Genomic DNA, 21,082 nt, shown 5'->3' on the forward strand with positions numbered 1-21,082 from the left:
ACCAGGCCCAGGCAGAGCATATTTTTCCCACCTCATGAGGCAGGGAAAACAAATGTGGTTACAATCTGTTTAGATCTTGAGAAACCCAGCAGACTCAGGTTTAACATGACACGAATGTTTGTTTTAAGAGATGCTAGCAGTTATATACAGGTAATTTGTTGATGCTGGTTAAGTAATTTCTAGACATAAGTCTGTCTGCAAGAAAAGTAGCTGAAGTTGAGAAGAAAGTTTATTTTCCAAAAGTAAAAGATAGATTTTTTTTTCCCAGGACCTATTCTAGTCTTCCCATATCCAGCTAACACACGTTCCAATAGTGTCATTTAACATTTGCTTTCCTCTGAATGTCTTTGTAGCTTGCAAAACTGTTAAATGTTTTAAGCATAAAAGTCTTTTTCTAAACCCTGTGTGCTTGGAAGCATTCCCACTTCCATCCAGACTAATAAAGGCTGATACCTCTTGTGCTAGTTACTGATCTTCCTTTCTCATACCCTTAGGCCATGACACTACAAAAACACCACTGCAAAGCACACAGCTAAAGAGACCTTACATGCATTGTCAACTGCAAGTTGAAATATAATTTTCATTTCGGAGAGGGATTTTTCTTCTGAACGGTGGATCCTAAGGGCTAGCATGAGGTCTGATTGGTCAGATCGACTACAACTTACTGGCTTCATTATATTCTACATCTCCCAAAGAAGAACTTGAATATCCATGTAATAGCGGATTTATAAACCCTGTACCTTGGCTCCATCACTGCAGTGCATTGCCACTCAAATAGATGTATTTATAATAGTATTATAGTTCAGGTCAGAAGTACACCTTTGAAGCAAATTTTTGCAATGCCTTGCTCCTCATCACAAGGCAGGCTTGGAGTGCACCAGCATCATTCCTTTTGGAGGAGAACATCACTCCTTTTGCATGCCATCACACCAGGAGATCATTTTTTCCAGCGAGCACTGGGGACCTAGTCCATGGGGCCAGGCTGCTGTCAAAGAAAAGCCCTCAGAATGCTCCAGTGGTGGGCACCACCTCCTCAGCACTGGATGTTTTGCTCTCAAGCACCAGTGCAGGGGCCCCAGCATGGGGCAAGTCCCACGGCACAGCAGGCTGCAGGCTGCCAAGCCACCCCAGCTGCTCCCCCATCTCCTGTCAGGTTGTGCCATGGGGTGGCCAGGACCACCCAAGGGAATTGCTAACCAGCTCGCGAGCTCTTGCAGGTGCCCTTGCCATCTGTGGGAGATTTAACTTGGCAGCTGCCCACAAAAAGGATCTTGGACAGCACAAAGCTAGGTGAGATTTTGTTGCTTTTACGTATTGGCCTGATGTTTGAAAATAGCTGTTCTCCCTGCTGCTGGGTCTTGCAGTCATCAGCTCAACTCCTGGCAGCCTCAGTCAGCCAGTGGTCCTCCCGGAGGCACCAGTGTGGGAGCTGTTTCACAAGAGCTATGGGCTGAACCTTTCAGTAGCCATTTGTTTAACCCTTAATTTGGGACTGGTGTATTGTTTCCTCCTGAGAAAGAAAATACATTCTTTAGCCTAGAAAAAGGTGATGATTTTTGAGCAGTAAAAGCAAGCTGCTCCACCAGCAGGAAAGCCAGGCATAACTGCATGACGCTTCTGCTAAAGTCCCAGATGGAAGATGATATAACCAGGAAAAATGCTGTCCCCCTGTGTTTGCCAGGGAGGCATTTCTGACCTCTCCAGGAGACCGCAGGCAGTGACTATGGTCTTTTCAGGAGCTCAACAACGCTCACAGTAAGGATGAGATCCAGTAAAGCACATTTTATTCCCCAGACTTTTTGTACTTATGCGTAACATCCTATGTTCATTGTCTCCTTGGTGACTTCTTCAGTCATAGCATCAAATTTCACCTCCCACTGTAGGATGTGATGTGCTTTCAACATGAGTGCCAGTGGGAAAACGTGTTTATTGAGAGAAGGCAGTTTACAAACATGTTACGACATTCTTCTTCATCTGATTTATGCCGAGATACTCCAGACACTTAAGGGTAGAAGTAAACTAGGATGCACACATACATTTCCTCTGCCAGTAGAGCCCGTACTCCACAGAGGCATGAATAAAGAGACATTTCTAGATAAGAAGTGGAAAATTCTTTCCTCTATCTGAAATAATGTAAATTGCTCCTTTTATGCTATGTTCCCAGCCTTCCTTATCCTTTGCTTGCATGGCTAGCATTGTTGTAGTGCTGATGACTGAAACTGAAAAGAAAAACAAATTTTTAATTTTGCATTTCTCCTCTCCAGCAATCCTTTGAAATAGTGGTCTGGGTTAAGAGATAAAGTCAGTGGGATTTAGAGACTAGTCTACTGGTACGACAGCAAGAAACCAGTTCAGGCTACGTTAGGACAGGTTAGGCTAAGCTTGGCTAGGCTAGGCAGGGTAATGAGCAGGGCAAACGGAGTGCAAATATTTGGGGTTAGGAACTCCTTTCTCGGGAAGTACAGCGCCGTTCCTGCGTAGTGCTACATGTGGTGACGTTGTGGGGTGGGGGAAGAGGGAAGAGGAGGGGTGATCTCCTCCGGACAGCTGTTGCAGCTGTAGAAAGAAAAAACGAGAAAGATCAGGAGCAGCAGCAGCAACCCGACCCCTGCAACAGGTAATACCTCTTGAGCGCAGGTGATCTAGATGGCTCAAATGGGAAAAGGAATGGAAAAAAAAAGGGGGGCGGGATATGCCTGTGAGAGAAAAGTACATTTTTTGTGCTGGTTCTCGGCAGCATTCTTCCTGCAGCTTGTCACAGGGCTGGGAGGGGGAGGGTGTAGGGATCAGACTAGTATGACTTGAAAGGAAACCATGTCAGCAGAGGGGCTTTTCTAGCAGACCTTTCCTGCAGAAAAAAAAAAAAAAAAAGAGAGAGAGAGAGAGAAAAAAAAAAAAAGGAACATTGCTCTCTGGTTTCAGTACAAGGCTTGCTTCCTCATGTGTGGCCAACCAGTATGAGCGCATGGAGAGGCAGCAGAGTGCAACAGCGCTGAAGGCAGGGAATTGCCCAGTTCATGCAGACCTGGGTGGGACCCCCCTGAGAAAGACCGGAGTGTGGCCTTCATCCTGGGACACCCAGCCAGGCAAGGGCTGCCCCGAGCTGGGTGCCGCTGCTGTGCCGTCACCTTAGCTCAAGTGGGACACAGTCCTGACCACCCTTCAGACACTGAGGGCACCTACCTCTGTACTTACCTCAGATGACAGCTACCACAGAGACACACTGAAGACCTTCACGCTGAAAATAATAAAATACAACTGTGGAAATATGTCAGGCTTTGCAAGCTAAAACTTTATCACTGGTAATATCTCTGCCGGTGAATAAAAGGGAAAACAGGATGTTTGGGAGCATGCTGCTGTGTGTGCTAATTCTGAGTGGCCTTAGGTTCTGTCTAGTTTCCTAGGTTTTAATCCCAGAAGGAAAGCAGATAAAGTTTTCCACTGCACAAGGGTGATCCTAAATATGATGCATGCATCCCTAGCACTTCAATGTATTGCTTATAGTATCAGCCACAGTAAGTCATGTGGACCTGGCAAATAAAACAGCAGACAGGAAGCCCAGCCTTGTGGGTCTCTCTGCTGCAGGACCCACATCTGTTTCTTCCTCTGGTCATCAATGCAGGCAGAGTACTGAAATGTGCAGTGCTCCCCCAGTGCCTTCACATGAAAGCAACTTGAAAGTGTTAAAGCACATCACACTACACGGAACAAATGCAGCAGCAAGCCCATTTTACAAGCCAGGCACCAGGGAGGCCAAGTGAGGTTTGTAAGGTCAGGCTCAGGAACTGAACAGCTACATGGTGGACTGCTAGTCAGCGTGTTATCTGCAAGGGTGCCGCAGAAGCAGGCTCTGTGAGCTGAATGTGGAATGATACCTGCTGTGAACTGAGGGGAGCAGGTAATGTAATGAAAGCCTGATTCTTCTGCCAGTGACTTTTCAAATAGAAACAGATGACTGAATTCTGTGTTGTGACAAAAAACTGCTAGGACAGTAAAATAAGTTATCCTCAGTCTCCTCCTGGTTATCTAGGTAAAGACATCAGCCTTTGGATAAGAAAGATATTAGAGATGTTACATTTCAGTTTCCTTCAATTACACTGAAATTGTCTTTTATTCTCTGCAGATTACTTCGCTTCCGTCGAAGTCTTCTGTTTAGTCATAGGTATCTTTTGTGCAGGGACTGACGCAGGATGAAAACCCACTTTGACATCAGGGCTGTTCCTTCACACAGCGGAGAGCATCACCAAATGAGGCAGCTGTACTGCTCGCAGCACTGGGGCTGGGATCAGTTCTCCAGGTAACATCTGCATGCTGTCCACCAGCACATCTCTACTCTCATTGTGAACATGGGGCTCTCCATAAATGCTTACAGTGTGTATATGTATTGCCATATTGCCAAAACACTAGCATGAAGCTGTGTTTACAAATATTTCTTGGTTACGCCCCATTTAGGCAAGATTAAGCAGCTTAAGAATTGTAAAGACAACAATTTCCTAGCCAGCCAATGGAGGAAAAGTTTAGAAAATAAGCCCAGATCACTGGAAGACAAGTTCTGAGGATGAGAGACAGATGTAGCAAACTAAACTTGAGAAGGAGAGAAACCATATGCTCATCTTGCACCCCATGCAAAGCCCACGTGGCAATACCAGACCAAAGAGACTGGTGGTGGTGCTGGCTCAAGATTTTTACAACTGTTCCTGTAACTTTCATACCCACTACAGTAATTCCTATCCATCCAGTAATAAGGTTGTTTCTTAAATCAGAATGTTGATTTTTCCCCCTTTTTGTAATGTACGGTAAGCCATCTTTTTTTCTTACCACAAGAGCACACAAAGTGTCATTCAGTAACAAAGCGGATGGGATTTGGGGTCAATATTTATAGACCTTAGTGAATTTTAGTTCAATTCAGTTCTATCATACCTGTCCCAAAAGGAGTGTTCAGGGAATACAGTCCTTTGCCTGGGCCCTCATACGTCATATTTTCATGGGACACTTAAGTCTCTTGGAAGGTAAATTAAGCCAATAAATCTTTCTGTTCTTACAGAAATGTTTATATGAATAGCTGCCATCCTGTGTAACAGGAAGAAAGGAAGAATGTAATTTTCTATGACCTCCCTAGGATATACTTAGATTAAAAATTTAAAAGAACATTTTATCTAGATCAGTTTACAGATGTGTATATTGTTATTTACTGTCTTGGTCCAATGCTGGGAATGAAGTATATGCATTTATTGGGTATAGGTATTTCTCAACACAGAAAATCACTGTGTTTGTTAATATACAGATACAAATGAAATGAAGTTTGATGGCAGAGACATATTGCATGAACACACTGGATCAAGGGGCAGCTTAAATAGATGTTACTACTTTTGGGGACAGGAAATTAGTTGAACACAGGAGATAAATTCTAGTACAAAATTAGTAAATTCATTTGCCCAGAAGGTAAAAAATCCTTTTCATAGGTGGTGGACAAGTAAGCCTCTCTCTCCAGAATAAGTCAGAAGTAAATACATTTATAGGAAAGCGAAATTAAGTAACTCCAGAGCCTATGAAGTTTTGCAAAAAGTCAGATTACCTATGACAATCGGTAAGAAGTTAGTCTGCTCCAACAGGAGAAGGTTCACTTTATTAAATGCAACTTGAAACACACAGGCTTTACAGAAAGGCGAAGACCCCAGTTTAATGTTCATCTGGAAAATCTGTAGAGCAAGCTGGTGAAAAAAGGGAAAGACAGATATCCATCCTTCAGGCTGCATCAAATAAAAGCAGACTGAACTGTGGCTTGCTTTCCCATTTCTTCAGCTACATTTTTATAAATACTATGCTGTCTGCTGGAGACACTGCAAATTATTTGCATTGTACTTTAAGCTGTCTTCAGAGCATGCTAGAGGTATGTCTTCTGGGAAGAACAAGATAAAGCTCACCCAGATGCAGAAGTCCTGAGGCTGGTGTCTGCTGGAGTCCGAGGCCCTCAGCAGGGCTGCGGCAGGTGGGACCCCAGCAGTCCCTTAAGTCTGGTCACACTGTGAAGGCAGAGCCAAGCCAAGGGGCTCAGGCTTGATGCCAGCACTCAATGGAGTGTCTTTGTCGGGCTACTTTTTTCTCTGGAGGCATAAGTTTCACTGTATGGCCACAAATCACCCTAATCACTGGTGGAAACTCAGAAAATTTTTCTAGGCATAATCTAGGTATACCAACAACGGAGCCTTTGATCCAGTAGGGAGAATACCATTCTGTGACCACTAACAGACACAGACGGTTTTCACTGACCTGTTTATGTTTCAGCTGTTTTCCTTTGATTTACTAGTATATCCAAAGAGGGTTCAGTTTCTACAGTTCAAAAAGTTTGAATGTTGTAGTAAGTCATACAGTTTGCTTTATCCACTTTATCCTTCACAGCTTTACCATGAACACCTACCTCTTTGTGTATGACTTAATGCAATTCTGTGGACATTCCTGGATATTTACAAATATGATCATCAGGTTCATGACATTTGGAAAAGGTAGGATTCCTTCTATATTCTCCTTAAACATCTTAAGAGGCAATGACACACAGACACATCAAATAGATGAAGTAAGGATTTAGGTGTATGTTCAATATAAGGGGCTGTATTTTCAACTAGAAAAACACTGTTTCTTCCATGAAACAGGATGAAAAAAATTACTAGTACCTACATTCTGCCTGTGTAACATCAGGAATGAAGCTTTTATTTTGCTAATGAGCTTTAATATTCAGCAGCATGCTAGTAATGTTTGACTTAGACGTAGACCCAAATGTGACTAGGTCCAGTCATTACAGTGAACACTAATCTTATTGGCCACTAAAAGAGAATATATTTGTGGTTATTGCACATGACTATCTCCAAAAACATTACATGTTACTCTTTCTGTTGCCTGGGTTTATAACACAAAAATAGAAAACTAGTGACTGGAAATTTAGAATTATTTATAATGGTGGAGAGCTGTAGGTAGATAAAATAGCTGCTTTGTGGTCTACTTGTTTTAGGAAGTGCCATGGGTACAGATACAGGCAGGAAATCAACCTCTTCTCATGTTTAGGTATTCCTCATACATTTCCTCAGCGTTTCCTCATATTTACAAATATCCTAAAGTGATATCTCTAAACCAACATATTCTGCGTGTTGGTCCCTGATGCATCAAGCATAGCGGATCCCATTCTTTTCCCAGCTTCCCGCCCCTGTGCCAGAGCCATACACACAGAGTGGACTGCCTCCTCCCTGCCTCGAAGCTTTGCTTCTCCTACCCAAAATTTTGGTGCAGCATGAACTTTATTTCTTGTCATCTCCAGTGGTGACAGGGCAAGAGCAAACCCAGTAGTTGGTCCAGACTTTTACTCTATAACCACCTCTTAATTTTCCTCTTTGCTTTGCCTGTAGATTCATTGGCCGACACATTTTACTCCATAGGGCTTGTAATGCGCCTTTGCCAGTTGTTATCTATATTGGAGATCCTACACATCCTCACTGGCATTGATAAAAGCCGCCTCTTCCCCAGGTTTTTGCAGGTAAGTCCATTTCTCAACACCCTCCTTCCAGGACCGACAAATTTCAGACACGGCTGTCCCTGGGGACAAGCCCAGGTTGAACTATCCTGAATGGTCCACCTGCACCCTTCCTCAGGCAACCTGGCCCACTAATGGTCTGCTAACTGCAGGTCTTCAGCCCTCAGAGCCGGGCTGGGAAAGAGCCGCTCTCAACTTTTTTCTTTTTGAGTCAAACTAAGCAGTGAGTGCCCCATGCCCAGCCCACAACAGCAGGGACCTGGAAGATGTCCAGAGGAGTGGACATCTGCAGAAACGTGGCAGCCCCCATTTCTAGGGTGCCATAGGCAGCTGAGGATACCACCTCCACAGCCAACTTGTTTACAGCCAGAAGACAACATTTTAGAGCCTATGTTTCAGTAGCTAATTATTTTCCATGCCATTTCCTCACTGACAAGTGTATATTTATTTTGGAGACAAGCATAAGACAAGATTTTGTGGGTTACCAAAGGGATGGCAATGAGAAATCCACCAGCACATCAAACCTCCTGAAACAGGGTTTGCTGGCAGACATGACATGTGGAAGGAAAAAAATTAAGAAAGAGAAATTGAGGGACTGAAGAATTATTAATGCTGGGAGGGGAAAGAAAGGAGAATTGTCATATTTTTGCTGTAAGGGTCCCCGCCCTCTCAAACCCAGACGTGGACAAACTGTGGCAACATCCAGAGGTTCTGACACTCTTAGAGGGTTTACAGGGCGTATGTTCAGCTGTAGGCAGAAAATCAGCCACAAGATCAAGCGCTATAGCAGAAAACAAGATAATTCTCTGATATTTTTCTTAATACACTCTTGTTTTCTGTTGGAAGTAAATCTCAGGTTTTGGTATTAATGCATTGGAAAAAGTAAAAATTTTGACTTGAGTTTATCTTCAAACCTTTCCAATCTTTATTATTTGAATAATGGTGAAACTGGCATTGCTCTCAGCAGTCAGAAGGTAGAAGACTAAGAGTAGTTAGTTATGTTTTTAGTTTTCTGGATAGCCCATTTTTGTCAAATGACATTGCATGTGTTGAAAATGTTCCTCTTTTTCAACCTTCATTAGAAATTGACTAATACAGATCTCTGTTCTTATGCTGCCAAGTATGGTAGCAAATGAATCAAAATGCAATTAACTGTTTTTCCCTGCCTAAATCTACATGTTTTTATACTAATCTGGGGGGGCAGGGGGGAAGTCTTCTATCCAACATGTCATGTAACAAATCTCACATCATCTCTTGGAGAGAAGAGCAGCCTGCTAATGCTAAGAGTCATTAAAGCAAGGCTTGTCCTGGCAGAGTTTACACATTCCCCAGCCCTGACATCGTCTGTTCCCTTCCTACCCAGGCGTACAGAAGCAGAGATCAGGAAGCCTGCACAAACACTGCTCCATGCTGCCACAAAAGACACTAGATATGAAATGGATATTCTAAGCAAGAAAACTGTGGCTTTTCTTGGGCAGTGCAATTACTGCAGTGCTCTCCAGGCAGCGTGAGAAGGTGGGTCAGGGAAGGATAAGGCACTGTGACTCCAAATGTTTGCCTCACAAGAAAGATAGCTTTGGATCCTTACTTGGTTCTGTCCCCAAGTGTTCTCTCACTGCAAACACAACTCTCTTGCCTTGATGTTATCAGTAGACTCATGCTGTGCAAACAAGATGTACAAGCTTTTTGGTGTTTTCACTTGGGTTGCCCTGCTTTTATTGTGAGAGTGCAGGTTAAGCAGTTGTGTGCCAACAGTACTCCCATGTGCCTTGCCACACTTTGATCCCTGCCTTTTAGGAAAAAAAACCCCAAAAACAAAACAAAACCCACATGTATTTTCCACAATGAACTGGGGAAAAGACGGTCAGGGATGCTCATCTTACTGCAGCCTACTGGACTACTGCACAGTCAGGGCACTGCAAGGATTGCACAGTGGCTGCCCTGTTCTGCGTTCCCACCCCCTGTTCTGACTATAAGCTTAAAACGTAACCTGAGGTGCATCCCTGAGGCCATGCACATGCATACCCACTGTGAGGTTCATCTCAGGTGACCTCCAGGGTGAGAGAACAGGTGGCTCTCACCTTGAATAAAACAAGCTGTGAAAGCACCCCTGTGTTGGCTGGTTGTTGTGTAGGCAATTAGAGCAGAGACAAGATTTAAGCAGAGCTTGAATGCAGGATTTCTGACTAACATCTCATTTATCATGGTTTAGTAGCATTTACAAGGAACACTTTGAGATACACATTACAGTATAGTGGAACAACAAACTCAGAGGTGTTTTCTGGAAAACCCCATTCAGAATGGCTCCACTAAGGGACAAAGTCTCAGTCTACCAGGCACCTGAGAAGGGTTGGGTGGCCAAGGCCAAGTCACGGGATGAAAGAAAGATGAGTCCTGTGTGATGGATGCTTTGGAGGAAGGGAAGACAAGGAAGGTCACAAAGTTGATGCAAAGGATTGTCTGTCAGGGTATTTGCAGCTTCAGTGATTGAGAGGACAGGAGAACATGTCACATTTCATTGCAGCTGCCAGAACAGAGGATAATGACATTTAAGTTGTATGGCCAGGGAGTAAAGGCTGACGGGACTGGTACTTTAGCAAGAGAGAGAGTAGGGAAGATGTAAGAAAGACTGGCATTTTTGCGAACACATGACCAGTTCTTCATCCTGTGCAAACAGGATTGGATTTACCGGAATAGCAGCAATGTACCATGACTTTGTGATAAAACTATTAATTTTTAATTTAATCTAAATATTAAGTAGCACTTTTCTTACTTTTTTTTTTAAAACAGCCACTAAATAGAGGAGCTATGTAACGGTTTCAGGTATCAAGTATGATACTGCACAGTCACGGTTATTAAAAAATGGAAGTGAATGTGCTGCCTGCTCCTGCCCTAACCTCAGTCAGTCTAATTTGGTCTGTTTCACTTACTTGCTTCAAATGCCCAGGCTGCCTTGCGGAATTTTATGCCATTCTACAGAACCTGCTGTGTCCTGTGAGAGCCCCCGTGCTGGGAGAGGAAGGAAATTCCAGTTTGATTTTAATACAAAGAACAAGAAGGAATGAAAAATGAAACCTCTGTGTTTATCTTTTGTGAGGTGTCAGCCTATACTTCCTTTTTATGAACATGAAAACACGGGGCTTCTAGTTTTGCTTTTAAGCAAGACAGCAGCAACAGAGAATACCGTATTTTCATTCATGGAAGGACAGATGATCCATAGAAGAAAAAAGATGTGGCTGAGCAGCAGCACATCCTTTTTATCTATCTGGGTATATATGTATGTGTGTATACATACATGTATATGTACGCATACATGTGTGTGTGTGTATATATATATATACAGACCCCTATATGTGTTAGGGGCACAATATATCAATGGACATTTACCGGTATCTGTTCTTCAAGTAACACCCTGCCTGGCCACTTGCTGAGAAGGTCCCCAGCCTCTGACTAACCCCTGCACCTACCTTCGATTTGTGTGGATTACCTGAAGGTGAGAGTGCTGCGGAAGGAAAGAGCACAATGTCTTGGGGAATAAAGGCGAACAGGCAGGCAACCTCCTGGTTCACACAGAGAAGAGGTAGGATGACACTGTCTGTTCCCACGAGGACACCACAATTGCCCTGAGCAGCCAGGCTTGTGTCCTGCCCTGAAGACGTTCTCCAGGGCAAGGCCACAGGCACTTTTCAGTCTTGGCCTCTGACGGCTGCATTGTGCATCCCGTTGCTTGCTGGCTGAGACTGCAGCCTAAGAGGAAAAGATGACCTACAGGGGACCTGCTCTGTGTCGGTCTGGTTCCTTGCTCCTGCAGGTGATTAACCTACTTCACACAGTCTGATTACTGACTTCCAACACCTGCAATTAGTGAGGCTGAGCATCTCTGGTGCTCTCCTGATGAAGAAGATCCACTGAGCCCCAGCTGGGTGATACTCACTGCATCTTATGCATCTGCCTGCGCCCTGCAGAGCAACAGAAACCCACTCTTCCGCTCCCAGACCATGAGGCTGAGTTGTGGGTCTCTAGCCACTCCATCTCATCGGCCAGTGCTCATCCTTTTGAAGTTGGGGATGGCAGCTACCTGCCTACTGCTTATCCTTCTCTCTCACTGAAATGGAATCAGCTCCTGAACACTTGACCCATGATTTTTTCTGGCACTTTTCCACCAGCTGCCTCTTGAAGATGAAGTGACTGTTTGGAAAATACGCCAGCCCTCACCTCTGAAAACATGTCCATCTTTTCATTATCATGCTAAAGCTTTGGTCTACAGGTGAGACAATTGCCTGTAGCATTCCCTGAAATCCCTCTCCTATTAACAATATTGCAGAACTCTCTCCCCACATCCCAGTCTGATTTCAGGGTTGGTAACAAAATGCCCACACCACCAATGCTGCACTCCTTTACCACCCTTCAACAAAACAATTTTAACACAGGTTCTATTTTATTTATTCTCTCCAGCACACAATCCCTTTCAATGTTCACATTGCTTCTACCTTTGTTTTGATTTCCCTCTTGTGATGGTTATCCCACCATGCTTCTCCTATCTCTGTTCTATCTGGTTTCAGATCCTGCATCAGTACTTCCAATTCCCCCATCTTCTTGGCAGGTTCCTCAGCATCACCATACCAACACAGGACTTAGTACAGCTCACTCTCTGTTTTGTGGCCCATCTATAGAGAAGTCTGTCAACATCTGACCTTCGTAGAAATCAATCCCTCAGTTAGGGACCAATGGGATCAGCAGCACAAGATTACAGTCAGGGCAGGGTGAGAAGTGACGAAACCATTTTTATTTGTTGTGGCCCCTCAGTGCTTTTAAAGATGAGGAACCAGAAACTTAGGGGATGGACATGCTGTCTTTCTGTATGAAAAATTGCTCTCATGTAATTTTGCTGAACAGTGAACTGGTGGCTGCTTTATCTGACAGATGTGGTTTGAAAAAAAAGGTCTGTAGCCACAATGTTCCATGCAAGAACTCATAAACATTATGTGGCAAAACTACTGCACAAACCTGCTGAGAGGCAAGTTCTTATCTGTTTAAAGCAGAAGTAAAAGGAAGGGGGAAACAAGTGAAGAAGTGTGCATTTGTAAAACCCACCATGGTAACCTATTTTCACTTCATGACTTTTCACTGATTTGACATCTTTGTAAAACATCATAAAAGCATTAAACCTATAGTACCTTATGGAAGAGATGGCAGTGGATATAAAAAAACCAATAAAGCTATACTGATTCATACCAACTGAATACATGCACATTTTCTCCTTCAAGACTTTTAAAATAAGAGTATAAATCAGAGTAAACCAGTATCATTCCGGGAAGAGTTTCACAAGCAACTGTTGGCAATACTGGGCAAGGCATGGATACTGATAGGAAACTTGTCCAAGAAAGCTGCAAAGACACACTTGTTTTTAATTTCATGAGCTTTAATATTGCCAAAGTATTTTTTGAAGGGAGACACTGCCTGTTTGATCCACTTTGATATCTTTTAATTTGTGAAGGCATACCTTGTGTGTTGGATAAGGATCAACCACTAGAAATATGTTATGACATAAATATTACGGCAATAATTCACATTCACTACAAGCTCAAAGCCACTTCTCCTAGACAGGAAAAAGGACAGAAAAATATGAAATCCTGCTTTTTCTCGTCGTTTCTGCAAATCGTACAGGACAGAGATCCCCTGGGATGCAGATCTTTGAGCTATGGAATGTGGAGCTGCAACTATGAGATTAGTACTGCCCATTACACCACCCACCCAAGGGCCCTCTGTATCCCCCCACATGCAGCCTACAAGGAAGGAAGCTTAGTCCTGCCAGCCCTCCAGGCACCAGGCCACAGCGGGAGACGTCCTTGCTCCCATGATCTCAGCCAGCTCATTCACTGGTTTCCTGGGATACAAACCCAAGTTGTCCCTGTTGGCAAGCAAATCTCCACCCTTACCATAGCAGATCTGTGATGCTGCAACCAAGTTTCCAGTTTCCCAAGCTGGAGGCAAATGAGGTCTTGAACAGAAGCTGCGCAAGAAGCAAAAAGTTCACTGTAGCATTTGTGTAAAGCAAACTGAATTCACCTGTGGCCTCGTATTTTGCCAAAATGGCACAGAAATGAGAGCTATAGAAGGTACTACCTGAATTCACTATTCTTTTTTTCTTTTCAGATCACCGAGAGAATAATTGTTTTGTTTGTCGTGATTAACAGTCAGGAAGAAGTTCAAGGGAAATACATTGTGTGTGTTTTATTTTTCCTTTGGAATATCCTAGATGTGGTCAGGTAAGGACTCAATAGTGAAAACATGAATGGAAAATGGGTCGTTCTTGGGAGCAGAACCCCACTCCCCTTGTGCTGCAGGCTCAATACATTATTTTGAAATTGGTAGAAAAACGTATTATCCATTTTAAATAAAACCTTGGACCTTGTAAGCTACTGTCATGGTTTAACCCCTGCCAGCAACTAAGTATCACACAGCCATTTACTCACTCCCTTGCCACCCCCCTACCCCCCCCCCCCCCCAAGGGACAGGGAGGACAATTGGGAAAAAGGAAGTCATGGGTTGAGATAAGAACAATGTAATAATTGAAACAAAATAGAATATAGTAACAAATTGTAATGAAAAGGAGAGAGAGGGAGAGAAGAATAAAACCCAAAGGTGAAAAATACAAGTGACACACAACACAACCGCTCACCACCCGCTGACCGATGCCCAGCCAGTCCCCCAGCAGCGATTGGCAGCCCTAGGCCAACTCCCCCCACTTGATGTACTGACTGTGACGTTCTATGGCACGGAATGCCCCTTTGGCTAGTTGGGGTCAGCTGTCCTGGCTGTGTCCCCCCCGGCTTCTTGTGCACCTGCTCACGGGCAGAGCGTGGGAGACTGGAATGTCGCTGACTTAGAATAAGCAGTAGTGAGCAACAACTAAAACATCAGTGTGTTAGCAAATTCTCATACTAAATCCAAAATACAGCTCTGTACCAGCTACCAAGAAGAAAATTAACTCTATCCCAGCCAAAGCCAGGACAGCTACTTACTGATTTTTACAAAAACCCACATAGTTGAGAGGCAAAGTGACTTACAGTAAGGCAGCACCAGCAGAAATTCTTACTGAGACAGAAATTCTGGGTTAACTGCACTGTGCTTTCCAAAAAGCCAAAAGATCCTGCTGAAGAGACTGAGAATTCTGATGTATCACACCACAGGGACAACCCATGTGAGGCAAAATGGATAGGAATACAACTCGGGATTTTTATCTCAAAAATTTTCCATGCTGGAAGGTTACCAGTATCTCCCTGTGGTAAAAGTGTAACGGTGAAAATTCCACATTACTGACTTTTGCATTGATATCTAAGTCAGTAACATTTCTCAAATGTAACTGAAATCTCTATGGACCTCATTTTGTAAACTTAGAGCAGGGAAGACATATGGAATCAAGAAGCATTTTAACAAGGCATAGCCCTCATGACAAGCTCTGTATGGGAGCAAAAATGTTTCCTTTATAATTTTTCTTTCTGCTAAAATAGCTTTCTGCTATTTTAAATTAATTTCTTTGGGGACTGACTGGGAAATATGGATTTAGGCAGAAAGGAAATGTATGCTATAAGAGACCTGGAAAAGTAAATGTCAGGTAGGATTGATAAAGATTTTAAGTCAGCTTCAGAGTATTCGTACTACATGTGTTAATAAACTGCTACTTGTTTTAATTATTTGCACTGTTGCTCCATCCCATTTCTTTTTGAAGTTTGTAAAGCTAAAACAGTAGAACCTCATCTCAAATGAAAGGGTTCTGTGCCACTGGAGAAAGGCCAAAATTGTTAACAATATTGGCTGTTAAGTCCTGTCAGTGCTTAATAGTCCTATTTTCTATCGTTGCTAAAGAACACAGTCCAGCATTGTATCAGTAACAGCAGCTGTTAATAGGTAAGATACTGTGGTCTATAGCAGCAAACGACCAAATTCAAATAATAATGTGTAACACAACTCATACAGATTTACAATTCTTACCTGGTATCTGTGCCACGTCCTAGCACCTCAAAGAAGCAGCCACACCTCTAAGTGTACAGGAATCTATCCCATTCCTTAGCCGACTGCTCTTGAAGTATTACAAGTTCTTCCACATAGTTCTTCAGGGATATAAATATCCTGTGCACTATGGCTAATGATATACTGACAGCAAATTCTGCAAGGTTTTCTGCAACTGATCTTTCTTGCTTACACCATAAACAACCCAAGAAGGTATACAAAGAAGGAGTAGCTATTTCCTTTTTGTACTGGGTTGAGATTATGCCTTAAGAGCAATACTAATAAAAAAATGGAGACAATCCTGAGGTTGCAGAGGGTGAACTTGAGAGAAGATGGTACATTTATAGCCTATCAAGACTCTTCTACAGTCCAGGTATGATGCAATATTAATCAAATGAGTTAATAAGAAGGGAATACAGAAAATCTGTTTAATGCTGGTCCCACCTGTCAGAAACAGTTCTGGGTAACATTGGCTTAAAAATCCTTATTTTCGTATCTCCAGCAAGACCACAGGGCAAAAAGCCTTTCAGCTGACCAAAAATGCGATCAGACCTGTTTCTCCACTGTCTGGAAAGCTGCCGTACCACTTTTAGGTCAAACTAGGTAGGATTAGCTCACCTTTGGAGACTGAAGTTGTAGGCATTCTGGTCTCCCAGCGAGCAACAGTAACAGCCACAGCAAGAATAAAACACTGCAGTACACTGGAATGCAACTGCTTTTTTTTGCATCTACTACCCATTCTGAGGTCCAGGGGAGGGGCAGCCATATTACAGAAGGTTAAGTACCTGCGATTACCTTGCTGTTTAGCCTCCTCAAGCAGTGGTTTAGCTAGTACAGCTGTCATAAATCAGTATTTTCTCAGTCCCAAAAAAGTCACATTCTGCCTGCCCCCCTCAGTTGTAGCATCCCTATCTGAAATCCATTTTCTGATGGCCCGATATGAAATCCTGCTGGTTTCTGATAGAGTCTTCTGGCTAGAGGGCTGTATTTCTGCCTGCCTGTTCTAGGGTAGCACCACAGACAGCCCTTCCGAAACAATGAACCATCTACTTTCAGACATCAATTACAGCCTGAACAGAACGGTTGCAGTATTGCACTGAAATTTTCTCAAGACAGGCAGCTCCAAGCTCTTCTGCTATTCCCTTGGATTTTCCAGCAATTTCTCTTGAAAGACAAAAGCTCAGTCCCTCTGCTGTTCCTCTTGCTGCAGGTACACTTACGACATGTTAGCAAGGATGGGAATATACTACCTACCACTGACATGGCTCAACTTCTCACTGTGCATCCCGCTCTATCCCCTTTCAGTTCTGGCTAAAGGTAAGGAGATGGGAAAGGTACCAATGAATTGTTTCCTTAACCTTCTTCAGCAAAATCTGTTCGGTTCAATTGTCAACTATGTTTAAGGTATTTCTTTCTGTGTTCCCAAAGTAGTCATAAATGTTTATGTACTCTCATATTACCCTGCACGTCACCTACCTTTTCCTTTTCCATACTTTTTTCCTGAACCAGAGCTCTCTTGGTTTTTTGTTTGGGGTTTTTTTTGGTTTGGTTTTTTTTGGGGGGGGTGTTGGTGTTTGTTTTGGTGGGGGTTTTTTTTTGTTTGGTTTTGGTTTTTTTTTTAACTGTATAGGAAAATGTTCATTTTTCTGGGTAAAGCAGGAAAATACCCCCACAGAAGACACACGGATTCACCCATTCCAGAATGACCACATTAGACATGAAGTCCCAAAGGTACCTTCACTCCCACTGAGGCCATACTTAGCAGCTCATCATATTACACCAGGAAACGTGCCCACCAAGACTGTATTGAAAGCAGTGACAGAACTTATTATTGAATAGGAAACTCCAGCTAATTCTAGTATTAAGAGCAATTAGCACCTCATACCTACAAAACTGAACTCAAGTAGAAAACATGTGCATATGCATACAAATGACATGTTAAATTCAGCATATAATATACCTATCTGTGTCTTTAAGCTGACTTTTACATGAAGCTTTTTGATGATCTTCCATCTCCTTTTGATTAAAGATTTACCATGTTATTTTACAGCATTTGCAATCTGTGTATCACTGCCTTATTTTGAATCTTTTGGCACATACTCCATCAAGCTACCATTTCCATTCACCTTCTCAATCTACTTCCCCTATGTTCTGAAAATGTACCTGCTAGTGCTCTTTGTAGGTAAGTATCTCATATTCCAGAAAGCTGGGTCTCAACACAACTGGGATGCCTATGGCAACAAAAAACCCAAATCAGTGTAGCTGAAATCATCACCAGCTGTTTCAGTTTCCTATGTCTTCCAAATACATATAATTGAATTTGCAAGAGACAATGTGTGAGGCATAAAATTACAAAATAAAAATACAAAAAAATTGCTTCAGTGATCCTGGTCTTACAGCTTCTTACTGAAGTTTGCCTTATTTTTTTTTCTAAAAATATCAACTCCCATTTGATCATACTCTCATGCTGTGCAACCCCTCCTGACTCATCCTCCTAACTGGTATGACAAGCTGTATCTAAATTAAGACTTGTACAGTTTGATTATCCAAAGGGGTGAGAAAAAGAGCCCACCCCAAAATCTGCATGTAAATAGACCCCCTCCTTCTCAAAAAATACTTCTGAAAAATGTGAACTGAATTAGGCTGCATTACAGCCAAGTCTTCATTCTAACATTGGCTTTAACACTAATTTGATGGATCTCATGTTGATGCAGCATTCTGTTCTTAAGTGTATGGAAGGAACTGTGCAAGGTTGCCAGGTGAAGGCTTATACTGTTCCTTCTAAATGAACTGAAGACACTTTGGACTCTACTCCCTTGTTCTTATACCGTTTTGTGTTTTGATTCAGGTATGTGCTTTATCATCCAGAACCTCTTCTCTGAAAGGAAGGTACACCTAGGAACAGGCAACATCAAAAAGAAAAGAAACTAAGTTGGTATTTTGTTTGGAAACAAGAAATATGTTCCCATTGGGTTGCTGCATATCACAGGTTAAAAAGAAATAAGACAAATTTCAATGCAAAGCTTCTGTCTGCATGCACATTATCTGGCTGTATAGAATTTTCAGAAAAGGCAGGACTGTCTAATGCCCCTTAAAAATGAAGCAGCTTAAAAGAACTAGTTACTTTTGAAAAGTTTTAACTTCAAATAGCAAGTATTTTGAAAATGAATATATTTTTTCTAAGATATATTAGAGAACTCTGAAAAAAACTGTAAAGTGCCTCCACTCACAATCACACTAACAACCTTCATTTTGGTGTTAATTCTTGCCTCATTACCAACAGATATTCAGTAATGACAATACCATTTAATCTAGAAGGTTATTTTATATTAGGCCTTATATATATAAATGATAAATTGGCTAGAACTGAAATCTCTCAAGGAGCAGAAGCTGTATACTTTGCAATCTGTGACAGTCACATACCAATTAGCCCCAGGCATTCACCAAGGATCCCTCACATCCTGGCCCAACCTTCACTTTTCCAAACAAGATTCCAGAAAATGCAGTGAAACCACAAAGGTAAGGCACTCATCTACTAGGTATTCAAGGGGACATTTAAGGGTCCGAAGTAAAAATTTGTCTGGCAGAGATTAAGAATCTCTCCCCACAATGATCTTCCTCCATGCAGAACAGCAGACAGATATGCGAAGTCTGATGTAGGCAGGCCAAATACATATTGTTCTTTAAAGGGAAGTGAATGACTGTCAAAAGCCACGTGCAAAACTCTAGCCATTTTACTCGTTTGTCAACAGCTCCTCATACTTCTGTAGAACTATCTATGAGAATGCAGCTATAACACAGTCTCTCCAAAAGTTGAGAATGAAGAACAGGGACAGCAACCTAGTGGACTGTACAGGCAAAAATGTACAGGTAACTGCTTAGAGGCTGGCAAGGGCTTTTCTGATCTTTCATCCGTATCAATTATCACCTACATTTGAATTCAAGCAAGTGGAGGAGAAAAGTGAGGCTATTTTTTTGAGCTTGACTGAAAACTGGGGGAGAGGGAAGAAAGATACTAGTTGGAGGGAAGGTAATATTTTAAGGGAAAATGAACACTAAGACAACATGAAGAGGCTCTTTGCCTGTATAACTTTCTAAACATGCAGCATAAGAGGAAAGGGTATAAGGAAAGAGTGAAGCTGAACTCAATTGTTAAGAAAGGTCACCTACTGTGACTTCTATTTATTTAACATATGTGGCAGACAATGCCTGCAGACTATTGTGACCACTGGAGTATTTGCAAACATAAGCAACAAGGTCAGGCATGCAATAGTATGGGTCAGCCCTGGGTTTCGTTTTTTTCTTTTGAAAGTGCTGCAAACAGAGGTAGGAATTCGGAACGATATTAGAGAAACAGAAGTACTTCCACCTTGGACTTATGCCTGACCCAAAATGATGAGAGTGACAAGTGTGGACAACATGAAGAAAGTACAGAGCAGCTGAATAGGATGACAGCTTTAAAGAATAGAGCCAGAATAAGACCAGTCCACATCAAACCGCTGTACAAAATGCTGAAGGTGAAACATGGATGTTTTCCCCCTGGGAAATTCAATCTAATGTGTTTGTCATCAAACTGCCTGGAGCTAACATACCGTGTAGGAGGAAACATGACCTACGATATTGTATTGTGTCTACAAGGCAAGGCTTTGGCACTGGGGAAGCTGCAGGGATGGCCTCTGTGAGAAGCCAGGGGCTTCCCCCATGCCAGACACAACTGCTTGCAGCCAGCTCCAAAATAGAGCCACCGCACCGCGGGGCACTGCTGAGCCAAACAGCCAAGCTGATGGCACCTCTGTGAAAATGTATTTTAAGAAAAGGTAAAAAATGCTACACAGCAGTGGTGAGAGAGAAGAAGAAACATGTAAGAGAAATAGCTCTGCAGATACCAAGGTCAGTGGGGAAGGAGAAGAGGAGGTGCTCCAGACACTGCAGCAGATTTCCCTGCAGCCCATGGAGAAGACCATGGTGAAGCGGGCTGTCTCTCTGCAGCCCACCGAGGACCACACCAGACAAGATAATCACACTGCAGCAGATGGATGTGTCCTAAAAGAAGCTGCAGCCCACGGAGAGCCCACACAGGAGCAAGATCCTGGCAGGAACTGTGGCCCATGAAGGACCCACACTGGAGCAGCCTCTTCCAGATGGACTGTACCCCATGGAAAGGACCCATGCTACAGCAGTTCTTAAGAGCTGCAGCCCATGAGAAGGAACCATGCTGGACCAGTTCATGGAGGACTATATCCCATGGGAGGGATCCCCATGCTGGCACAGGGGACCAGTGTGAAGCGGAACAAGCAGCAGAGATGACTGCTTATGAACTGTCTGCATCCCCCATTCCCTCCCCACCCTGGACTGCTTGGGGAGGGAGGAGGCAGAATAGTAGGAATGGGTGACATTGAGCCTAGGAAGAAGTGAGGGGTGGGCCAAAGGTGTTTTTAGTTTTGTCTTTGTTCTCACTATTTACAATTGGCAATAAATTACTCTTCCCCAAGTCAAGTCTGGTTTTGTGACACTAAATGGTAATTGAAAGTGGTTATAAATCTCTTT

General features: G+C 42.9%; 1 protein-coding gene across 9 annotated transcripts; it reads left to right on the top strand.

Moving 5' to 3' along the window:
* Nucleotides 1-2,498: 2,498 nt before the first annotated feature.
* Nucleotides 2,499-21,026, top strand: HACD4 (3-hydroxyacyl-CoA dehydratase 4). 9 transcript variants are annotated; one of them, XR_008819344.1, is made up of 9 exons: nt 2,524-2,617; nt 4,178-4,297; nt 6,400-6,503; nt 7,398-7,525; nt 13,679-13,791; nt 16,746-16,852; nt 17,586-17,717; nt 18,384-19,054; nt 19,848-21,026. XR_008819344.1 is itself a non-coding variant. In XM_056323868.1 (8 exons), the coding sequence occupies exons 2-8, from the start codon at nt 4,191-4,193 to the stop codon at nt 18,464-18,466; spliced, it is 744 nt and encodes a 247-aa protein (XP_056179843.1). In that variant the 5' UTR covers nt 2,523-2,617; nt 4,178-4,190; the 3' UTR covers nt 18,467-21,026. The 9 variants fall into 9 exon arrangements, 8 of the variants coding, with proteins under 8 accessions (XP_056179847.1, XP_056179844.1, XP_056179843.1 ...); XM_056323868.1 differs by having other exon boundaries at nt 2,523-2,617; nt 7,428-7,525; nt 18,384-21,026; XM_056323864.1 differs by having other exon boundaries at nt 18,384-21,026.
* The last annotated feature ends 56 nt before the right edge of the window (nt 21,027-21,082 follow it).

This window comes from Falco biarmicus, chromosome Z, assembly GCF_023638135.1.
Source record: "Falco biarmicus isolate bFalBia1 chromosome Z, bFalBia1.pri, whole genome shotgun sequence".
In the NCBI taxonomy this organism is placed as follows: Eukaryota; Metazoa; Chordata; class Aves; order Falconiformes; family Falconidae; genus Falco; species Falco biarmicus.

What these genes read in the sequence shown, in the direction of transcription:
- HACD4 (XM_056323864.1), top strand. Translation starts at nt 4,191, where the DNA reads ATGAAAACCCACTTTGACATCAGGGCTGTTCCTTCACACAGCGGAGAG. An exon ending in CCTTTCAGTTCTGGCTAAAG is followed by an intron (nt 16,853 to 17,585) that starts GTAAGGAGATGG and finishes GTTATTTTACAG; the next exon opens with CATTTGCAATCTGTGTATCA. An exon ending in CCTGCTAGTGCTCTTTGTAG is followed by an intron (nt 17,718 to 18,383) that starts GTAAGTATCTCA and finishes GTTTTGATTCAG; the next exon opens with GTATGTGCTTTATCATCCAG.